General features: G+C 39.7%; 1 protein-coding gene across 25 annotated transcripts in view; it reads left to right on the top strand.

The window, feature by feature from the left end:
• MICAL3 (microtubule associated monooxygenase, calponin and LIM domain containing 3) overlaps nt 1-22,467 on the top strand; it is a 161,708-nt gene that overhangs the window by 119,260 nt on the left and 19,981 nt on the right. For 15 of the 25 annotated variants that reach the window (XM_072040058.1, XM_072040092.1, XM_072040101.1 and 12 more), the window contains 10 exons: nt 1,006-1,143; nt 3,200-3,262; nt 6,380-6,484; nt 7,123-7,254; nt 7,661-7,752; nt 9,320-11,192; nt 12,106-12,200; nt 15,852-15,902; nt 17,800-17,907; nt 18,641-18,734. In XM_072040058.1, the coding sequence (XP_071896159.1) occupies nt 1,006-1,143; nt 3,200-3,262; nt 6,380-6,484; nt 7,123-7,254; nt 7,661-7,752; nt 9,320-11,192; nt 12,106-12,200; nt 15,852-15,902; nt 17,800-17,907; nt 18,641-18,734 (2,751 nt within the window). The remainder of the gene's footprint in view (nt 1-1,005; nt 1,144-3,199; nt 3,263-6,379; nt 6,485-7,122; nt 7,255-7,660; nt 7,753-9,319; nt 11,193-12,105; nt 12,201-15,851; nt 15,903-17,799; nt 17,908-18,640; nt 18,735-22,467) is intronic. The other 10 variants (XM_072040072.1, XM_072040128.1, XM_072040171.1 and 7 more) reach the window with 5 other exon arrangements.

Raw genomic sequence — 22,467 nt, 5'->3', positions numbered from 1 at the left:
GTTATTTTAATATGGGTAAATAAAACCTGAGCAACAGTCCCAGAACAGACAGCAATAGAGACAGGGTTTATCAATATAATACACACCTCAGGTTAGGTGCTCCCAGCATGGACATTCTGCAGCAGTTAAGCAAGTTGCTTATCAGTTGCTTTAGTGGTGTGCCTGTTGTTTCCTTTGACTAGCAATATCTGAGCTTTGTGTAGACAGGCAACTGAGAAATAACGCAATAGCTTTTAAACAGATTCAGTTTTGCAACAGGAAGTCCCTTCGGGGGAGGTGGAGGTGCTGTTAAGTTATAATGAAAATGATGATATTCTTCAGAAAAACAATTGTACCCTTTGAATTGTACCCATTTTGTGCAAATTAGCAGGAGTGCACAAAGTGCTGTTTTAAATGTGAAAGTCTGTGCTTGTGTGTGCACATGCACATACATATACATACAAATGCAACTCTTGAGATTCATCATGTGATTTAATTCACAAGGAGATATTTACCCAGCATAGAAAGGGATACTTAACCTGATAGTAGGGTATGAAAGACTTTGTTTTGGTGAATCAAACTACTAGTTGTTCTTTGCCTTTAAAAGCAAGATGTCTTTGGCAATAATCATGAAGAATAGGCTGAAGGAGCTGGAAATTTCTACTAAATTAGTATTTACATATCACATATCTGTTGGACACCCAGAGAATGTCTTTCATTTCAGCGAAGCTGCTTGCAATAGAGATAGTCTACAACGGAGTTTTTAATAGCATCTCTTTGCCTCTGGAATGGCATTCAGCTTTGATGGGGAGTCTGAGGAGCGCTGTGTTAGTGTGTGCACACAATGCTGAACTTTTTCTGCCTGTCTTGAAAACTGTCTTAGCCAGTAATATTATCTTTTCTTCTTTTCTTATTTCCTTTCCTATGATGTGTTACCTTTCCTTTCCTCTGTTGTCCCATGTTTTCCTCCCTGTCCTCCATGCCACCCTGCCCATATTCTGGTATGCCATGTCCTCCTCCTGGTAGCTGGAAACCTTAGGCTGCAGCAGATTGTAAACCCGGTTGATCCTCTGGAGATCCTGGCAGATGTGCACTGGACACACATCCGTGAAAAAGAGGAGGAGGAAAAAATGGTGCCAACCTCAAAGTCCTCTACCTCCAGAGGTAATCTTCCCCTGTCCCATGCCATCCGTTCCTAGATCACAGTTGCAGCTGCGTAGCTCTGTTGCTTCTGTGCCCTTGAAGAGCAGCATACTTCAGCAGGGGCAGCCGTGATCCAAAGGAACTACTTTCTGAAATTGCACTTGGTTAAACATTTTGCTTTTCAGGTCATTGCCCACTTAAAATGACTGCTTCCTCAGCTCTCTGGTGGTGGTGACTTCCTCTGACTGTTTGTGTGCCTGCTTTGACTGTATAGGATTCTTCCTCACTGTACACAAGATTTGGTAGTACCTGTAATCAGCCCATGGTAACTGATGTTAGGGGTAGGTGCCGTGTGATTTTGTGGCAGTGAGGATTCTATTCCTCTTTTAGGGAAAGTTAAAGGATAATGTTGCATACAAAATGCAGCAAAGTTTGATCAGGGTCAGCTTCTTTATTGGGCCTGTTTCTCCACTGCTGGTTCTCAAATTGTGTAAGTTCATCTGGTGTTATTGGGGAATGATGGAGTTCAAAGGGCTTGCATCTCTGACCACTGGTTGTTTTGACTTCTTGTGTTTAAGATTTGACAGTATACCTACTTTGGCAACAGTCTAGCCATTTTATAAACACCTTCTCTCAGTCTCTACAGTCCTTGTTCTAGACTATATTACAGTGTGTCTTAAGGTAAGTATGTCATGGGTGCTTTACCTATGCAGAACCTAAGCTTGGTGAAGGTTAATGATGCTGTCACTGTGTGGTGGTCTTCTATCAAAGTCTATAAGCATTGTACCAGAATTGGAGGGGAAATAAGTATATTATGAAAAGGGGTGTCTTCCACAGGAAATGTTCGTGATTGATCTGAATTACAGAAGCCTAGGGCTTTACTTCATCCTGCCTGATCACATTCCATTCCAGTTAATCATCTTTTCCTCATAATTCTAGATGGCTTTTCTTTTTTTATTATTTTTTTCTTTTTTATTATTTTTTTCTTTTTTTGTTAGTTTAAATCATGGTCCAACTTGATACACAGTTCCATTTCAGGTCAGCTAGGCTTACAGTTGCAGTTTGCACTGGGATTTTCTAGTGTGAAATTAGCTCCCTACCAGTGAGAAGTAGGCTGTGTTCCACTGCCTGTAACATTCAGTATTCCTCAAGTACTTGATTAAAGTTTAAGAACACTAAGTAAAAGGAAATGTTAACACAGTTTCATCAGCTTACTGCAACTGAGGTTGCTTTAGCTTCTGCTCGACGGCCTGTGACACTATAGTTTGAGTTCTTTCTTTAAGTTTTCATTTTATAATTCCTGTTTTTCCATAGTGTATTGGTACAGCTGTGCTGGCAAACTAGAAGAAAGCCCGTGTTGATCCTTCCAAAATGATTTTTGTCACCTTTCCAGCTTCTTTTGGGAAGCCAAGCAATATTTTCTTCTTTTCCCCTCAAACTAGGCTAAGCTAGGAAAATCCTGATCAATAGATAGCTGCTTCAATCACACTCTTAACACAGTACAGGTATGTGCAGGCATATCAGCAGTTTGTTTTTTAAAAGGAGCATTGCAAATAAGCATTTTTGGACACGCTCAGAGTTTTTGGTCTGAGTTCAGTAGACAAATTTGTTCCTGGATGAGCCATGATAAGAGGTTTTTGGAGAGCTTATCAGAGTAGAGGTGGTGATGAGGTTTGATCTGAACGTTTAGGACAATGGCAGTACATAGAAGCCCCTTGTACTCTTCATTAGGTGCTCCTCGTCTGCTGGCATCCAAACCCCGGCAGCTCAACTCCATCAGTTAGTTACCTTCCTGTACAAAGTTTTGAGTGCAGCACAGCAGCAGCAACCTGCTAGTCAGATGCTGCATTTTTTTCACTATGCCACCTGTATTTCCTCTAACATAGCAGATCCTAAAGGAAGATTTGGCCCTTGTTATCTCAACTTAAATCCCAAGCCTGGAATTGGTTGTTTAACATCTCATGTGTTTTGTTCCTGTATTTGCTGCTGAAAAATCTCCCTTTGTCACTCTTCTGTTTTAGACGCTTACTGATGGTCTGATTTTGATTTCTTACAATTTATTGTTTTTTAAATTCAGCATCCGACCTTCCCTCCGTACGCCATGAGGCGGTACAGGCGTGGCTGGAGACGGTCCCTGGAGGTAGTTTGGTGATGTTCTATGTATTCCAATGCACAATAACCCTGCCCGTCTCTTCTCCATGCCTTCAGCAGCTGAGCTGGTACTTTAACCCTGGACTTACGGCCCTGTCGCTACTGCATGACGAAGTGGAGGGAGGGAGGGAGGCAGAGGGAGTGTGCATGCACGCCTTGCTCAGACAGTCCGTTCTTGCATGAACTCGACGTGTGTTGTAACCCTTCTGAAGGCAGGCCAAACAGACAGGTTATCTTTGGTGTAACCACGGAGGAGGAGGGATCTAGCTGAGTGTTTTGATTTGCTTTGTAAACTGAAAACTGGACCAGTCGGTACTCCCCTAGCTCCTTGACTAAAAGAACATGGGGCTTTCTTGCAGTCAAAGATGAACTGACAGTTTGCTGAAAGCAGCTGCAGTTACCTGTAGCAACTACAAACTAGCTATCTGGTGAAGAAAACAGGAAAGATTAAGGTTGAAGCTGGGATCTTTAGGAGTGAGTAGTGGTGGCTGTTATGTCTCCTTTGACTTGGGGATACCCATACTTAAGAAAGCCTCAGGAAAGCTGAAGGATGGCAGAGCTCAGTTGCTTTTGTTGTGCGTTTCTCTAAGCTCTGTTACAAAACCAGTGATTCTGGCATCAGGGTAAGGGTGCGAAGCTGTGTAAAGCAGTGGAAGTCAGGAGTAGTTTGTGGATATGTAGTTGATCTGCAGTGAAGTTGCTTTGGCAGATGAGGATAGCTAGCTCACCTATAAAACCTTGCTTTTGTTGCTGCTTTGGCAAGGCAGCAGTGGTTTACACGATGGCTGCTAGCTGATACGAGCAAAATGCCGATCCCAGTTTCTGGCTGCCGTAGTGCGTAGCTTCTCAGTTACTGTGTGACAGCTTTTGGCCTCTTGCTCCTTATCCTAACTGCGTATACGTATATGCACAGTATATGTATAATGTAACCAACCACCTGCAAGCTCTCCACGTTCCTCAAAATGGGATCCCCTTTGCACTGAGTTGTTACTCATCTATGCACCTGTAATCTTCTGTTGAGGTTTGTATTCCAACCTGTTTAAGAGTTGATTTTTTCCTTCCATCACTCCCTATGTGCGTCATATCACCTTATGGTTTCTGGATCCGAAGACACCTGTGTACATAGGAGTATCAGATATTCCTAACGTCAATTACATTTTTGCAGGTTTTGATTAAGATTGTTCACATTTGTTGTTATCGTAAAAATATCTGGTGACATTATTACTTCCAAAACAACGCAGGTTAGTGCATACTTAACCAACCAGCAGACCAGGGCACAGTTTGTTTTGTTCAGTACATTTGTATATGCCCCTGAGGAAAGTTTAGCCTTTGCTGCGTGACTCAGTCTCCTACGCTCTAGCTCTGTAAGGTTCTGCATTTTATAAGCCTCTGACGTAAGGAAATAAGCCAGTGCTTTATCACACATACGTGGAACTGCCTTTTCACAGTAGTTGACAGAAAACAAGTTAACCCTGATGTTTGTCTGTCTTAATACTACAAAGGGGAAAAGCATGGAAAAAGAAATTCTTAGCTTGAAGGCATAAGACAAACCATCCATGGAAGGGTGTTTTGAAATAAGCAAAAACCTGTGTTAGATAAAGAAGAGAGGCTGTAAGACTTCAGTTTTAGGGAGGGTTGGTTTATTTTTAAGATTGTCATAATTAGTAATGCTAGCATATAAATGGTTCCAGATGCCACATGTTCACTTGTAAATAAAAAGATCGGTGCCCACTCTGTGACTCTGAAGAAAGTCGGCACAGCATGATTCACTCCCACGTGGCTAAACCTCTTTGTCGTCCAGAATCAGGGGACCTCAGCCGGGCTCATTTTGGAAACAGCCTCCAGCCCTGCCACAGGGAACTAACTGCCAGGGATCATGCCAGGAGACCTCCTAGAAATGACAGTATGACACTGTATACATGCAGGTCTAGAGGCCTGCAAGGCTTAGTTTACTGGTAAATGGGTGACCAAGAAGGCTGTCATCATTATAAGACCAGATGCTATGTGTATAGTTAGCAAACATTGCGCATAGTAACACTCGCTGACTGCGTATGCATTTGCAGTAGTTGGAGATACAACAGTTCTATGTCTGCGTGTTGTTGTACAAGTACTGATGCTAACTTGCTGCACAAATCCAAAAACGTAGTTGATTGATTCTACTGTGGGAAAAAAAAAGTGCTTTTTAATATTTTAATTATGTTTGAAATTATAACATACTATGAGAATGTGTAACAAAAAAAATCTAGTGAATCACCCTCCGTCATTAGAGATGACTCAGTGTTTCTTAGTTGTTTTTTAATTATTTTTATTTAAGTATCACTTACTAATGAAATTTAGTTTCCTTTTTTCCCCTGTAATTAAATCCTGTCATGAGTACTAACATCAAATGCCCTTTTCAGGGTTATAAATTCAAGAATATTATCATTTTTTGGACCCAGCAAACCACGTTATGATTTGTAGCAGAAAATGAAAATGTTAAATATCTCATTATTTCCTTAAAAATATCTTTATTGATTTTTGAGTTAACATACAGCATATCAAATCTCTTAGACCCTTTTACCAAAGAGTACTGTAGCTGCACAGCTTTAAACGGCTTCCAAATGTAATAATGATCAATCCTAGAGCTAGACTGTTTGTCTCTGATTTACACCCTCAAAAGCTTATTTCAATTTCTAGACGAACAGTTGTGATACATTGTGAGATTTCAATCTTCACCTAATACACATATGCAATAAAGGGATGGTAACTCTTCTGCTTTGGAAAAGAAAAAAAAATGCTAGAAATACCTTAAACTGTTCTGTTTTGATGGCCTCCCAGTGCCTTTCTTGTTGAATTTTACACAAGGCCAGCTCCTTAGAAAAGTCCTGTCTGCTTCCAATGCTAAAAATTAGTAGAGAATCCCAAGGGGCAGGCACTCCTTGATTTCTTGGAGTCTGAAAGTATCATTTCACAGTATACGTGCTTCCAGCTGACACACTTCAGAATTTCTTGTTTTGGCAGTAATCAATAAATATATCCACTATGAATAAGCAGTGCAGTTTAGAGTATACCCTTTTCATTGTATAGATTTTTTTTTCTTTTCTCTCAATATTTGAATATATTCTAGCTCCATGTGAGGATAATGATGTGGAGGATGAGCTGGGCACAGAGCCTGCAGACACAGAAGGACAGGCGGGTGAAGAGGGAGACACGGGTGCAGAGCTGGATGACGGTAGGGTACCACTGTACATCATTTGAACCTGTTATGGGAAAAGAATTGTATTGGTAGAAAATCCGTTGTATGGGAGTACTTGAGTGTAATCTTATTTTTAGTGATGTAGAATTTTTTTCCAAATAGTTGAGGGGGAGCCATAAGTGAAGGACAAAAAGAAACAGAAGAGCCTCTGTGCCATACGTTGTAGAATAAATTTATTGCATCCTTTCACCATCTGCTGTTTAGAGGGCTCAGTCTTGTGTCCATATTCAGTAATTAATCCTGCTAAATAACAGAAATAGAAGTAAATTTGTGAAAAGGTCATAGTACTGTGCCAAATATCTTCACCTGCTAGTGCAGAAAGAACTCATATGCCAGAAAACATTTGAAAAATTTCCAGAAAACTGAGAAGCTATGACATTAACTATCTATTTAGTACTTTTGATTAATGATCCATCGTTTACTGCTTAAATGACTCTAATACGGAAAAGAAGTGAAACATTTAGGTGTTCAGGATAACAGTGATTAGTATCATGTGAACTGAAAGAAAAGATGATGAAAGATTGTGAAAATAATAAATACGTCTTGATGGATTTATATTCAAGATCTCTTGTTTTTCTCCCCTCCTCCACCCAACCTGTGTAATTAATGATCAGATGACATCCCATCTGATGCAGAAGCCGAGTTCCGCTTACATCAAGGTGACACAGAACAGCCAGGACTGAAAGTCTCCGAAGATGAAGAAGATGAAGAAGGAGCAGAAGGTACTTCTTGCAGTGCAACAGAAGGTAATAGCTTTCCCACCGGTGTTGGAATGATTGTAATTGCACTCTGGATGGTCTATACAGTTATTTGATTGTTTAAGAGAAGACAGTCTGCTGGATTTGAAACATCTCACTACTCTCAGTGGCAAGGCATATGCTTGCATTAACATGTTGAGAAGAATGTTCCAAGTCCATTGATTTCAGCTTCCTAAAGTGTGAGAGCCCATCTACCTGCTTGTTGTTGTAGAATTTTTTAGGTAACACTTTGTACTGTTTTGGAAGTTTACAAAGTTTTGACTAGGTTCCAGATGTCCAGTCTAGAATTTGTAAGAAGCTGAGGACTTTGTCATTTCTAGCTGTGTGTAACATTAAAAAATTAGAATATTAGCAGTCTCATTTGCTTTGTTGAACATATTTTTGCTTTCTGTAGATCCATGCAAGCCACCCATCCCTATCCAGTCAGCTAGTGACAACGTTCTTCCTCTGTCTCCAGCAGATAGTCCCAAAGCAAAACAAGTAGAGGTAAGAAAGAGAAAAAGAATCCTTCAAGTTTTCTATTTAATACCTGAAGTTCAATAGAAGAGTTGGATAAACTACTGAGAAATGACAGCAGTGCTCTTTTCTGCTTTCCTGTCTCTATAATTGATGCTGATCTTCATGAAATTTGACTTTATTTAGACTTAAGTCTTCTTTCCTACTTTCAGAGAGTGGTGGCTCTATCACAGTCACACAAGTTCCCATCACAAAATCAAAAAAGAATTATAGGATATTTTAATTCAATGCACAGTTAACAAGAGATATATATAATGCATGAAGGGAGTCATAAGTAAGGTATTTCCTGTTTATCCTGGTTTTAATATCCTTTCTGTACCAAAATCAGATTCTGTACAGCTGAAATTCAAAATTATAATTGTATTACTTACTTAGTAGTAACCAAGGCAGTGCTTGTTTATTCTAGAGTAGAAACATATTTTAGCTCAAGAAAGCTAAGTTATTTACTGATGTAGTGTCAGCCCTGGAGTCAGCATGCAAACTTACTGTGGTGTTTCCAGCTAATAGGATGTAAGAATGGAAATACATGACTCTTGAGTTTTTTAATTCAAATATTCCCCCCCCCCCCCCAGTGTTTGTTTTTAAAGAATTGTTAAGTGATTAGACTTTCCTAAAGAGTTTTGTCATATACCAGTTTACTTGTACAATGGACACATTATAGGATAGGGCCAGTTTCCTGACATCAATTGCTGACAACATTCTATTTTTATTAAATTTGAGGAAATTTGAGGGTGATTTTTTTTTTTGAGGCCTGTATAAAGATTCTGTTAGACAAAATTATTCTTCATACCAGGACAGTGCCTAAATGCAGTACTTAAGACCTGGGTGTTTAATATATCATACAAGCACACAGAGAGGTTTGTGCTCTAATGATCATGTATCAGTTAAACCAAACTTCCAGCATGCAAAAGAATGCTGGTGTGAAAGATGTGATTGGAAAGATAATGCCAGAACTTAGTAAGAGGAGTCCTGTGCCAAAGGCATAGATATTAAAACTAAGAATTGTGCTACTGAGTGATGTGGCAGTCTCCATATAGGAGGTAAAAGACAAGACTTCTCAGATCATTAAAGGTCAAGGGAATTGCAGCCTAATTTGCTCTTAAAAGAGAAAGCACCACTTGCTTTAAGACACCATTCTGGCAGATGCTAGCCAGCAGGAAGTGCTGGGTTGTTATGAGCTTGAGAGACTGGAATGAAATCTATCTGAGATGAGGGACCACCACTATATACAGAGTTGGATATTGAAAGGGAGAGCAGGAAAAGACTGAAATGGATTTCTGGAATTTAGCGCAGTTTTCCTTCCAAACATTAAATTTGCTTTGTTGTCATGTACAAAAGACTGTTTATACAATGGGACAGAAAAACAATCCATTACTGAGGAGGAATCCTAAGTGACATTCTAGGCCTGGGAGTGAGATGTCATAGGTGTTTGGCTTTTCTTCATATTTTGATACTTGGGTGGTGTAGCAGTAAAAAATGGAACAGCATTCTAACATGCCCAGTGACTATTAATATTTCCTTTATTTGTATTTTGTAGAATGTAACAGATCCCCTGGCTGCGGTATCCTGTGCAATAAAATCTCCAGAGGCACGCTTCTTTCCTGAGCCTTTCCTTCTTGAGGAAGGACCAAAAGATGAAACTCCCAAAGACAGGAAAGCTAAAAGCCCTTTGGTGCCACTCTCTCCAGTGTTATCGCAGCCAGCTGCATCACCAGATGCCATTGCACCTACATCTCCAGCAGAATCTCAACCAGCAGCACCAACACAAACTTCATCCCCAACATCTTCTCAAACACCTATCTGTTCCCAGCCTTTGCCTTCTTCTGAAACCTCTATTCCATCCCCAGCAGAACCTCCAGTGTGTTTCCAGCCTGTCCCAGCCTTAACATCTACTCCTCTAGCCAAACTGGTTCTTAGGAGTCAGGATAGTGAAGTGGAAAAACTGGGGAGCCCTACTACTGCAGAAGAAGCTCTGAAACGTAGTAACCTCGTGGAAGAGTTCTGGATGAAGAGTGCTGAAATCCGGAGAAGCTTAGGACTCACCCCAGTAGACAGAAACAAACGCTCAGAGTCAAACTTTGCTGTACCTGCCCTTGAGACAACTCCCCTGAAGGCTTTTAATAGCGAGAGTGTTTCAGGGGATGAAAGGATGCATCTTGTGAAGCCCCAGCCTGCCCCAAGAAGGCAGGGACTGTCCAAGTTAGAAAATGAGCAGATTTCTCTGCTCACTCCAAAATCTCCATCAGAAAAAGAACTGAGGAGTTCCAATGAAGTAAAGAGAGATGTATCTAGCAGTTCAGGACTTGGCCTCCAGGAGAGCTCATCTAACATGAGAACTTTGGCTAGCCAGAGCTTCAACACTTCTGACTCTACCATGCTTACTCCTCCATCAAGTCCACCACCACCACCTCCTCAAAATGAAGAACCTGCCACTTTGCGTAGAAAGAGGCATCAAGCACTTTGGCAGAACGAGGCCGAATCCAAGTCACCTCCAACACCAGCATCAACACCTCCTGTTGCCCCGCGCCATGAGCCAACCTCTGCTGTCAAAGAGTCCACCCAGGCCAAAAAAGATGACGTGAGGAAGTCTTTTGCAGAAAGTGTGGATGAGATTCCATTTGCTGATGATGTAGAGGACACATATGATGACAGGACAGAGGACACAAGCCTTAACGAGAAGTTCTATACACCTCCTACGAGTAGGCCAAGGCCAGAGAAACCACTTGTTTTGCCACTGGTCAAAGAAAATGGTGGTCTGCCCTCTCTGGAAGGAGGGGTTAACCAAAAGAAGAGAGCATTGCCTGAAATTTCTGCAGAGGCCAAGGAGCTTGCTGAAGAAAGAATGAGAGCCAGAGAGAAGTCTGTCAAGAGCCAAGCACTACGTGATGCCATGGCTAAACAGTTATGTAAGATGAAAGATATGGAGATGGCTGCAGCTGCTGCTGGGGCCACAAGGTCACGAAAGGCATCTTCTATGCCTTTGAAGACCAAAGAGTTGTTTTATGACTCTCCAAAACATTTGGCCATGAAAATTGCAGAGGGGTCCATGCTCAAGCATGATGCTGCTAGTGAGAAGTTCTCCACTCCTGCTGCTGATGTGGCTGGACCTGAAGGTTCTGTCACCTCTTCAGAGGGCTCCAGTGGGAAGAGTAAGAAAAGAACTTCTCTTTTCTCCCCTCGTAAGAACAAAAAGGAGAAGAAATCCAAAAATGACAGCAGGCTTTCTGACAAATCTAGTGGTGGGACAGAGGAAACAACAAAATCTAGGTCTTTATGGAAATCTGTTTTCTCTGGGTATAAGAAAGACAAGAAGAAAAAGGCTGACGACAAATCCTGCCCAAGTACTCCCTCAAGTAGTGCTACTGTGGATTCTGGCAAGCACAAAGCTTCTGCATTGGTTACAGCTGCAGGTATAATAGATACGTGATACAGCTGGGTATCCTTGAAAGAATTTGTCTGTGTAACATTGTGCAGAATGACACTGATCCTCATTGTCAAATGAGAAAATCGGAATAAGTAAAGCAGCTAGAATTGTATGTTTTTGTGTATTTACAGAATTAGTTGATATGCCAATGAAAACAAAAAAAGGATCCTTAAATGGAAGCTTCACTCTAGATAAGCACAAGGCATGTCCATTTTCTGCCTTCGGATGATTTGAAAAATAGGCACCATTTGCTGGAGTCAGTTACTTGTGACATTTCATCTCTGTTTTAAATCTGATCCTCAATTTTTTGTGGGTGGTCTGTTTATTTCAACCTGGTTCTGTGGATACTGAAGACTGCAGAGAGGCAGTCACTTCTGTGTTCTCAGTGATCTGATAACGGTCTGCTGATCTCAGTGTGTGGATTCTGTGGTCTCGTGTATGTCCCACATGCCATCAGGTGTAGACAGGGATGTTTAATGGCTACATGTGATACAGCAAATAAGTTAGCCATAAACATAATGAAAACAAAACACATTACATTTCTCCAGCCTTGTAAAAATAGCCAAAATAGTGCCTGCTGCTATCCTCCAAATGGTGTATCTTTCATAAGAGCATTGATAGAGCAGAAAAGGAGAATTGTGGCCATGACCTTTTAACACTCTTTGCAGAAAGTGATGCATACGTAGAATGAAGCTTCCAACTAATATCGATCATTCTGTGGGGCAGTGCTCTTCTGACAAACACATAATCCTAGGCAAAGCAGCCAAGACTGCTTACAACTCTGCATTTTTGAAGTTGAGTCAGACAGCTTACCGAATCCTGAAATGTTTATGGAGAGAAATGCATTGTTGTAGTGTCACTGTTTTTCTAACTTCCCCTTTTTATTCCTGGCTCCTCAGATTTGCAGCTCCGTCGGCACCTGAGTTTTTCGGAGGACTCTGACCTCTCCAGTGACGATATTCTGGAACGCTCCTCACAGAAATCCAAGCGAGAGGTAGGCAGGGGGGAGAATGCATTTTACAGGGATGTGTGATTACTTGTCATCCTTACTGTTTCTTTTGTGGAGCAGGCTTTCGTGGAAGCTGACCAGCTGTTCTACCCCCAAAAAAGTTGTTTTACTTGTTTACACAATTACAAGCTACTCCCTACTGTTATTGATGAAGGATCTGCTGTCTCACTATGACATTACTTTACAACTGAGTATCAGTGTGAATAGTGTATTTTATCCCTGTTACGAGCATGCCAATAACCCATGGAAAACAAAAATTTAGTGTCAGAAAAGTACTTTCACTAGCTCTAATGTTGTTGCAAAAAAGTAACAGTGAGATAGCCCTCGCTTGTTTTAAGGGTCCAATTTTAAAACATTGTTTTACCAGCCTCTTTGATAGACTTACGTGGTAGAATTCCAAGCAAACTGCAGGCAGGCATATACTTTGTTCATGCCTCGAGAGCACAGTCAAGACAGGTTGTCCACCAAAAGGTAAGCTGTAGGTTGCAGTTTGCAACTCATGCAGGGTGCCATATTTTTCCTGGGAGAAGAGAATTTGTACAGTCTGAATTAGTACCTTCTCCTCTTAGAGGACAAATCACTCGTCTCTCTCACTTTGACCCTGTTTTGTTTGAGGATTTCTTGGTAGTTCCTGAGTGTTTCCATATGTCTGTTTTGAAGATAACAAATGTGAAGATGAAATATGTAGTGATTATTTATGAAATCCCAGTATATATGAATTGCTCTTAGCCTGGTGTTTTCATTCCATTGTGGTCTGTTGTGAACTCTGCTTCTTCTGAGGAAGTTTTTTTCTTATTTCTGAGTGACCTTCCTTAGCTAGTGCAGTGATGTGATGGTGTAAGATATATCAACGGCTTTCTAGCCAAAATAGTTTCACTTTAAGTGGTGCTTTAAGGAAGTTACTGAAGAGAACAGAGGAGACACCAGTACATCCTCATAAAAGCCCAGAGAGAAAAATACATTTTTGCAATGTGGAAAAAATGAGAGCCAAGTGCCAAAATTAGATGCTTTTATGTTACTTATTTCATTTTTAGAATGGCACTGTTCCACTACTGGTAGAAAATATAAGGATCTGCTCTACTTCTTCCATTCTTAATAGCTTCTAAGCTCTGCTAGGCAGACTTGGCAAGGTTTAGAGGAATAACTTCAGATTTCATTGGCCCCACAGAATGCTAAGGCCTTTCTAGTCCTGAAGAGTGAAAAATTGGTTCTTCCTGCCCTTTTCTGGTGGTACCTGGTCCATGTGTTAAAAATCTCAGGAAGAAGAGAATTATCTCAGAGGGTAGTGTCATGAACACAGTGGCCTGTACCTCCTGTCTTAAACCTTTCATGCAGTGTTACAGAAAACAGTCTCAAATAGCAGGATCTAGTTGATACTTTTCTCATATGGCAAAGGTATTGGAAGTACTGCAAATGGAAATGTCATAGGAAAGGCTTTCTATGTACATGCAGTGAAAGAATTAGTAAAACTAAGAAATCTTAGACCGGTAGAAGAAATTGATGAAATAAGTAGGAATTTTCTGTATTTACTTACCTGTCTTTCAGTCTCTCTCTCTTTCTCTCTAGTTGATCTGAGAGGAAGATTATTTTGTTTTATTTGATTCCCTTTTTTCTCTCCCCCTTTCATTCTTCCTTGCATGCCCTCAAGGCGTTTCATGAGAAATTCTGCATTTTCCAAGAGATGCAGAAGAATGAGGTACCCGTGGCTAGCAAAGAACAGAAGTGCAATACAGGGGGTTCAAATAAGAGTTACAGAGCTACTGTTCTGCCTTCTGTGCTCCCTCAGGAGGAAGCAAGGCTTCAGTAAGGCCCATGCCTGTTTTCAGACTGGGGTATGCCTTGATGATGCCTTGGGTATTGCCTTTTTTTTTTTTTTTTCCTGTGCTGAGCTACTTTCATTTAAAATGTTTTTTGCAGAAAAAGATATCATCACTAGGCTTTATGGGGATGGCTGTCAGATGGCTAGAATCCTAATACTCAAAATATCTTACCAGTTTTGCCAAGGATATATGGCAGTAGCATCTCATTTTCTCCTCTTTGCTGTTGCTGAACTTATAGTAAGAATTTCTGTGCTCAGCATCTGCCTGTTTTCTAAAGGAATATTTTTTAAGTATAAATTTATTTAGAGTGAATAAATACAAGAACTCTACTTGCCTAATTTTTCTGCATCCTGTCAAAGGATGTAAAACATCCATGCAAACGCTGGAATGCGTTGCTGTCAGAAGAAATGAAACTGAACTTTGGGACTGTTAAAACTATATCTGTACAGATTTGGGGTGGGAATGTTATGTTTTCTAAGTTAGAAACGACCCGCTACTTATTGTGGGTAAAAATCTACTTCTTCAGTGGAGCATAACTTTTATGTGAACCCCTTCACTAAATTGAAATTTTGCTTGTGCTGCTTTTTCAGTTATTATAGTGAGCTTGCTTCCCAGACAGCTTGCTCTGTTTAGCCTGTTCTTTGTGATCAGCAGTGAATTACTTCCGTGCTGTTAGTGTAGTGCCTTTCAAGAGGAGTATCCTGTAATGAATTCCTAATGCAAATGCCCTGTGGGTTCCTTGTGTGTGGGTGTGTGTCACTGTGCTTGTGTTTGTCACTGTTGCTGTGCAGTTGTGATACTGTGATCAGCTGTGTTTTACTACCACAGGTAGTTTGTTTTTTACTGGTGTTTGCCTATGTGCTTAAGTTGTTCTATGGCTTTTCATTTGTGACTGTTTTTAGTTAATTGAATGTGAAAATGCAAAATGCTGGCTGTTTGCCCAGAATGGCACAGTGCCCTCTGTACTTCATGGCTCAAGGGAAATTCACCTCTCTCACAGACCCTAGGTAGTTTACTTGCCTTATTTTTGGGTACAATGTAATTTATAATGTTCTTGAGTAGAGAAGGTAGTAGTCATCTCCTCTCCTCCTCTCCTCATGAACATCTCATGTTTTCTCTCTATTTCTTCCCCTCTTTTTTTTTCTTCTCCTAATTTTAGCTCCTCAGGCTCTCTGGAGGTTCTCTCTTAGACAGTGAGATTCCCCTAGTGTAGGACATGTAACCCACTCTGAGCCCAAATTGGTTTTTCTCCAGTCAGAAAGCAATGAGGAAAATTATTTCGATGAAGTAGAGATTATTTAAAACCATGAAATAAACACAGCTTCCAGAAGAGGTTGTGAAAAAGTCTGAATGGAAAGTTGCATGACAGAGTAACATGACTGAGCAGGTTCAGACCAAAGATCCCCCAGCAAACAAGCCATTATTCCAGATCATGAGCCGAAACTTTGTATGTGTATGTATGTATGCTTGCTTACTTCCTCAGCAGACATTAAATCCATAGGTGGATAAAGGCCAAAGAATTCCTCTAGAATAACGTATTTTCAGGTTGACTGCATCTTGAAAGAGGCTGCCAAAGCTAATTGCCTTTGGGATGAGTGCTAGAAACTTGATTTTGTGGACAGAAGTTCCATTGTGCTTAACCAGTCTGGGCCACGTTCAGCATTTGCAAAATTCTACATTGCATTTAAAAACAGCTTTGTCTTTTTTTTTTTTTTTTTTTTTTTACTGTGCATCTGTTTTCAATGTTGAACTGATTTTGCTTCATTTTGTATGTTTTTTATTTTTATTTTTTTCCTTTACCATTCCCCCTTTAAAGTCGATTTATGTACCACACGCCTTGGCATTCAAGAGATCATATTCGTCAAAGGTAGTGTCTCCATTCCCACTAGTTGGCCATTGTTGCATGTATGTCCCTGTATTAACCCATCAAATCCATAGCTCCCCGTCACATGTACACTAACATCACAAACATCGACTGTGCATGCGTGAGATGTTAGCAGACATGGGCAGAAAAATCTTTGTAGAAGTCATCTACCAAAAATGCATTGAGCTCCAAATTGTCTGACTTGTTAGAATGCATGCAACTACCAGTGCATAGCAGTGCAGCACTGTACAGTGATGTGGGTGATCTTCGAGCTTCAGAACAAATTGGGTTTCTAGGCTATTAAAGGTGAATGTGTTTTGTTTTATTTTTAATACTCAGAACACGAGTTTAAGTGAATTTTCATGCTTTCTTTCAAAATTCTTGGGTTTACTGAAATCTCAGTAAAATTTTGTATCAAGCTAAAATCAAGATAGAAATTACATTTCTATTTTGAGAATGCTGCTGCTTTCTGAAATTGTTATTGTCCTGTGTTCACAATCACACCAGTGTTAAGGGGGGTAGGAAATTCACACCCTGTGTGACTTTTCCTTCTGATTTGGATATCATTGTGGATCTTGTGTTAAAAAAGAGAAAGCAAAGATTTAACTTCTTGGAGCTCTAACAGTAGTGCTTGCTGATCACCTCTCTTAGGAATTTTTAGTAGAGACGTGGTCCTATGTTTTAAACCTCTACTCACTAAGAACAATAAAACAGAGATCGAGTGATCAGTGTGGTAGTGCAATAACTAGATAAAGGAAATTTATAGGGTGGTCTGTCTTAATGTTTTGTCCTTAAACATGGCTATCAATGGAGATCTCAACAGAAATGGAAGACGTCTGTGTCCAGCTGTCCCATAAAGACCACATACATGTATGTGGGAAGAGAAGAGAGTTCTTCTCTTCAGTATAGTTTGTTTAATGCAATTGTGAAGTTCCTTGGATGCTCTTGAAATATATGAAAGGAAGCCCACCTTAGATTACAGCACAACAAACTAATTATGTGAAAAGGTACTAAACTCCATTTCACTAAAGTTAAACAATTATATTTATGTATTTTTAAACTAGTTTTCTTGGGAGAAAAGAAGAGGAAGAAATACCTTTCTATCTCTGTAAACGCAGGATTTCTCCTATTGAATGGCTTCTGGTGTTGTAACATTCTAGTTTTAGTTAAGAGATTGTTTGCTCTGTTTTATACCGGACAGTTTTGTGACATGGTTCTTGAGATGGGATTTCCCCTCTCACACCAGAACATCATTCTGCTTTCAAATGTATTTTTGACTTCTTGATTCAGAGAAAAATTGCACAAATTTACATACGCAGTCATTACCACTTACATCAGCATAACTCTCAAATACAGATGTTCTTGCTCCAGAATAAAATATTTCATGTAGGAAGAGTGGAATACCTAAGTAGCTACAATAGTCTTATTTTAGTCTTATTATTTTAGTCTTAATTAATAGTCTTAATTTCTTAGCTTGTACTGCTGTAACTGTTCTTGTAGACATGCCTTTACCCTTTTCTAAAATGAAATCAAGGTGACTCACTTATATGGTAGTCTTAATGATTTAACTAAGTTCATTAGTCTAAATCTATTGAGAAATAGATTAAAAATGTATTTGATCTTTGTGGAGAGGTTCCATATAGCAATGGTAGACAGAAACGGGACATTATAGAAAATCACAGCTTTGCAGTTGGCTTATATGCTTCTTCACTCCTGATTTGACCCTGAAATTTTTGCTCACTGCACTGTGAACACCTTTGCTTACAGAAGCTTGATTTTTGTCACAGTCATGGCAAAGACAGAACACCTCCCTTCTGAAATATTGGAAGAGAAAATGGCTTTCCCTCCCCCTGTACCTCTGGGCATGGAAATAAAATCTCCTGTTTTTTTCTTCCTTTAGAGAGCCTACACAGAAGAAGAACTAAATGCTAAGCTGACTCGGCGAGTACAGAAGGCTGCTCGTAGACAAGCCAAGCAAGAAGAACTAAAGAGGTTACATAGAGCTCAGGTAGTGTCTCACAGTCTTCTTCTCATGGCAGGAAATTAACTCTCTGTGAAAGCACCATGATCCTGACACTCCTCTGAGTATATCAGAAGAGGAACCAGAGCCAGAACTTCCCTGTTTCTACAATTACCTCTTCTCCTACTCTGTCTATCAAATTTGGTACCATGTCACAGACATGGGAAGAATTACTGAAACTTGTCATAATAGTTTTGCAATGAAAAAAAATGACAAGTAATGACCATAGTACCTTCCTACTAGGAAATGAGTGTGGTACCATTCACTGAATCAAGTAGTGGTAGCAGGATAATACCTGATGAGTCTGTGCCAATGATTGCTTTGGTAAATTATGCTAGTGGGTACAGTGTTACCAAATTAACCTTTAATCACTAGAGAATCTGCTGGCACTGTCTGTGGGAGATGGAATTTGTTTAAAATTCAAGTTAGGGGATCAGCAGACTGAATGGCAACACCTTTCACGTTATGGTTTAGAAACGGGATTCCAGTTGTAACAAGTAAGTGAGTATCCAGGTATCTGTAAAACAAAAAGCTAGGATGCAGGGTGTGAGGGTGTTCTCACTGGAGGGGACTGTGATGCTAGCTTTCAAAGCAGTATATTGTTGAATGCAAATACTTTTTCAAAAGGCTGATTTGGCCGAAGTCACTTAGTGCTAGGTAAGTGCTGCTGATAGAGCAGAATCACTGTTGGTGAGGTTCTACTCCCTTCTTTCCTGAACAGATCATCCAGCGGCAGCTTGAACAAGTAGAAGAGAAGCAGAGACAACTGGAGGAGAGAGGGGTTGCTGTGGAGAAAGCCCTTCGGGGAGAAGCAGGTATCCAGCAGAGCTTGGTTTGCTTTTTAATGTGTTCTTATCAAATGCTTGTGCAGTAGTCCATAGCTGCTTGGATTTTAGAGGTGATTGGACCATTATAGCCTAGAATTAGAGTCCAATGTGAATCTATTCTCCCTTTTCTTCTATCTCTCTGAGACCGTGTTGTTCTCACATTTCTTCTAATCTTGGGGCTTACGTAACAGCAGAGACTTTAGTTCACTCGTCTTTGCCTGAGGCTCAGGAGGTAATCCTCCAGCTATTAGTAGCGGATTTCTATTTCTGCATATTACAGCTAGAAAACTGCAGAGGTTTCCTAGCTGCAATTCACGTAAAGCTGTCACAGTAGGAGAACCCCGTTTGTACATTCAGAAAGTAATTGCAAAATTGTGTGTGCTTTCTCTATTGTGTTGGATTATCAAGGCAGTGTCCTTACAAGGGACCATCACAGAACATCTTCCTCACTGCACAGCCCAGCACACTGGCAACTTTTGACAAAGTTGTGCAGAGCAGAAATGCAAACGTGTACTGAAAGGTATCCATGCCAAGCTGTTAAAGGAATGCTATGTGTACTTGAATTTATACTGAATGAGTTTCACCTGATCTGGCAAAACATGAGTGGAGGAGTACTTGGTTGAGGTAATGCTGATAGTAGTATAATAATCTGGAAAAAAAAGAATCCTTACTTTCACGGAGTCAAATATCCAACAGGCAAATGCAGTATGCATATATCTGACAAGACCAGGATTATGTACCTGATTACAAGGATCAGAAATCAGAAATGGTAAGAGTGGAACAGGTACTGGAAAAATGCTTTGTCTTGTTGCTTGGATTGAAGAGTGCCCACTATGCCTGTGAAGATGGTACTAGATTAAGCAGTGAAGGTTCACCAGAGAAAATGTCTCTTGAGACATCCCACTGGTTACTACTCCGCCAAGTTTGTTTGTGCTTGGTGCTCCACAAAGACGTGCCAAAGCAGCAGGTCTGAATGGTTACCAAAGCAATTAAGTTCTACACGAGTGCAAAACGATCTTGATGACTTCAGTGGTTTTGTGGTCTGACTGGCTTTTTTTTTTTTTTTTTTAATTTGTGGGTTCAAAAAGTAACCTTGTGCAACAATTCTTTGTGGTGGTGCCTCCTTCCTTATACTGTGTATTTCTCTGTAGCCCCACTCTGATGGCTGGCCTGCCAGTTACTGCACTTACTAACACCACTGCGTATTTCTAATTCTTTGTTTCGTTTTTCTTCTTTCCATCTGGAACTCCATCTTCATTAGTCAGCTGCTAAATGACATTCATGTAAGTAAGACATGTCAGCACAAGTGGGAAATCTTAGCAGCTGAGAGAACATTCTTCACAATAATCTAAAAAAAGTCCAGAAAGGGCAAAATATGACCAAGAGTAAGAGTTGGTATTTTGTATGGAAGGCTGCAGACTTAAACCCTTATATAACATCTCACTCCCAGCTCTCCCAAAATGAAGCAGTCTTAGACGAGATTGTATATTTGTGATTTTTTTAGCGGAATTATTAAATTGTAGGTCGTATTGCAAAAATTAATCTCTTTTCTTCAGGAAGCCCATAGGGTATGTTTTGCTTCTATTTACAGAAGCTTAACGTCATCATAAAGAAATCACAAGCTCCAACTCTTGCAGTTATTTCCGGGGATTAACAAGAAACACATTCTGTTGGGGAAAAAAAGAAAAAGACATGTTATAACCTATGTTGACTGAAACATAAGATTAAAAATGAACACCATTCTTTACCTCTCTAGCTAATCTTGCACAGACTTTTTACATGTGTTTGCAATAAAATAACCAAATTTCTTCTTATTTTCTAGTCTGTGACATCACATTCCATAAGTACTGTTAATTTCTGCCTCCATTATCCATTAATTGTTCAGGAGGGCATCATAATTTTCTTCTCATCTGCATTGTTTTAAGATACTCACCTAACAGAGACCACTGCGTTCAGCAGGATCCTTTGTGAAGGTGCGGAGTAATGCTCTTATCCCTGATCAATTCTTCCCTAATTAAACTGTATAAACAAAATCTAAAACATGGGAAGGGCAATGTTTTCATCTGAATATATATATATATATATATATATATATATATATATATATATTCCTTTTAATAAGCTTGTACAAGGGGAAGAAAGAGGAGAGGGTGGGAATTGTGTGTCCCATGCACGTTCTCTGTCCACGTGAAGGGAGAAGGATTGCAATGCAGGATCAAAGTAATGGCTGTCCCATAGAGACCAACCAGTATTAACTGTTCTTGGAGATGATATTGGGCTCTGTAATGAATAAGTTATTTGGCTTCCCTCCCTGTAGGGAAAGAACCAATCTTATGCATTTAAATATGAAATTTCTTGCAGTATTAGTAGTTTCTTACTACTAGATGTTTGAGATTCCTGACAGAAGAAACATGATTTTGTATTTTGTAATGATTCTTTTCTTTTTCTATTGTAGAAACAGATAGACAAGGCCATCTGAACAACTTTTCAATGTCATTTATCATCTTTTATCAAGTTGACTGTTAGTCACCTTTTCTCTCAGTAAAACATTTCAGTTCTTTATTTAGCAGTCTTCCATCAACTTCAGTTTTTCATATCTCTGACCTCTGGACCTTTTCCCCTTTTTACAAAAATATATCTTTCAGTTGGACTGGTAAGAACAAAAAAAGGTACTGTGGGTAAGAATTTGTTTACTTTTTTTTTTCTCTTCTATTTTCCATCCATTTTGTTTCAACCTTAGTATGTTTTGGCCAAGTGGCTTATCCTGAGCAGATAGTCAAATTCTTCACAGCAGTGTCTTGTGAGACTACAGTTAAGTTGGATCCTAGCAATAGGTACAAATAGCTCAGTACTCTTTCCAGGAATGTCAGTCCTTATCTGATAGCTTTCAAGCTGGAATATGGTGATACTAGCTGTTCAACTAATCACATTCAGAAACATTTTGGAGTTCATTGCTGACTTCAATTTTGACAAGATAATCACACCTTCCTCTATAACTTCTTTTCTTTTTTAATTTGGCTTAGCCTTGGAGAAGGTGCAGTTGGCCTTCTGTTCTTCAAAGAGCTGAATGCTCAATCTAACATTTAGTTTCTGATTCAGAAAATAGTCTCACACCCTATGATTTTGTAATTGCCTTAGTATGTTGTCTGTTAATGTCTTTGAAGATCTCACCCTTTGGCAGTTACATTTATAGTAAGGATGAATGATCTGGAATATAAACTATTTAAGGTGGCAAGTTTAACATATGCAAGGTGTTCTAAGTTTTTGTCATCCCTTTTCTTCTTCTTTCTTTTTTTAAAAAAACAAACAAACAAACAACAACTTTATTTACATCGTGGCATTTCACTGCCAAGAAAGATAATCTCAGTGAAGAATTTTCCTATTTTTCTGCAGTGTCCCAAGAATGGGATCACTATTAATGTAACGGTGCTTTGTACATGTATTATAGTGCATTCGCCTGTCTGGACATGATTATGACTTCTGTTTTCCGGTGTGGGTTTTTCACTTTTTCAATTATTACCTTAAAAAAATATGTCAACTCTGAAATTTCATGAACCTTTTTCTTCTTCTCCATTATTCTCCTTTATGAACTTTGATAGTCATTTTTAAGAGCTAGGAAAATGTCTTTTAGTGTCAGATCAATACTGAAAAATTTAAGAGCAACCTCTTTTCATCAAGTGAATCATATGCAGTGAGAAACAGTGCTCTCTGTACTCCTGTG

Source organism: Anas platyrhynchos, chromosome 1 (genome assembly GCF_047663525.1).
Source record: "Anas platyrhynchos isolate ZD024472 breed Pekin duck chromosome 1, IASCAAS_PekinDuck_T2T, whole genome shotgun sequence".
NCBI classification, from domain to species: Eukaryota; Metazoa; Chordata; class Aves; order Anseriformes; family Anatidae; genus Anas; species Anas platyrhynchos.
This window is presented reverse-complemented; position numbering and strand designations above follow the sequence as displayed.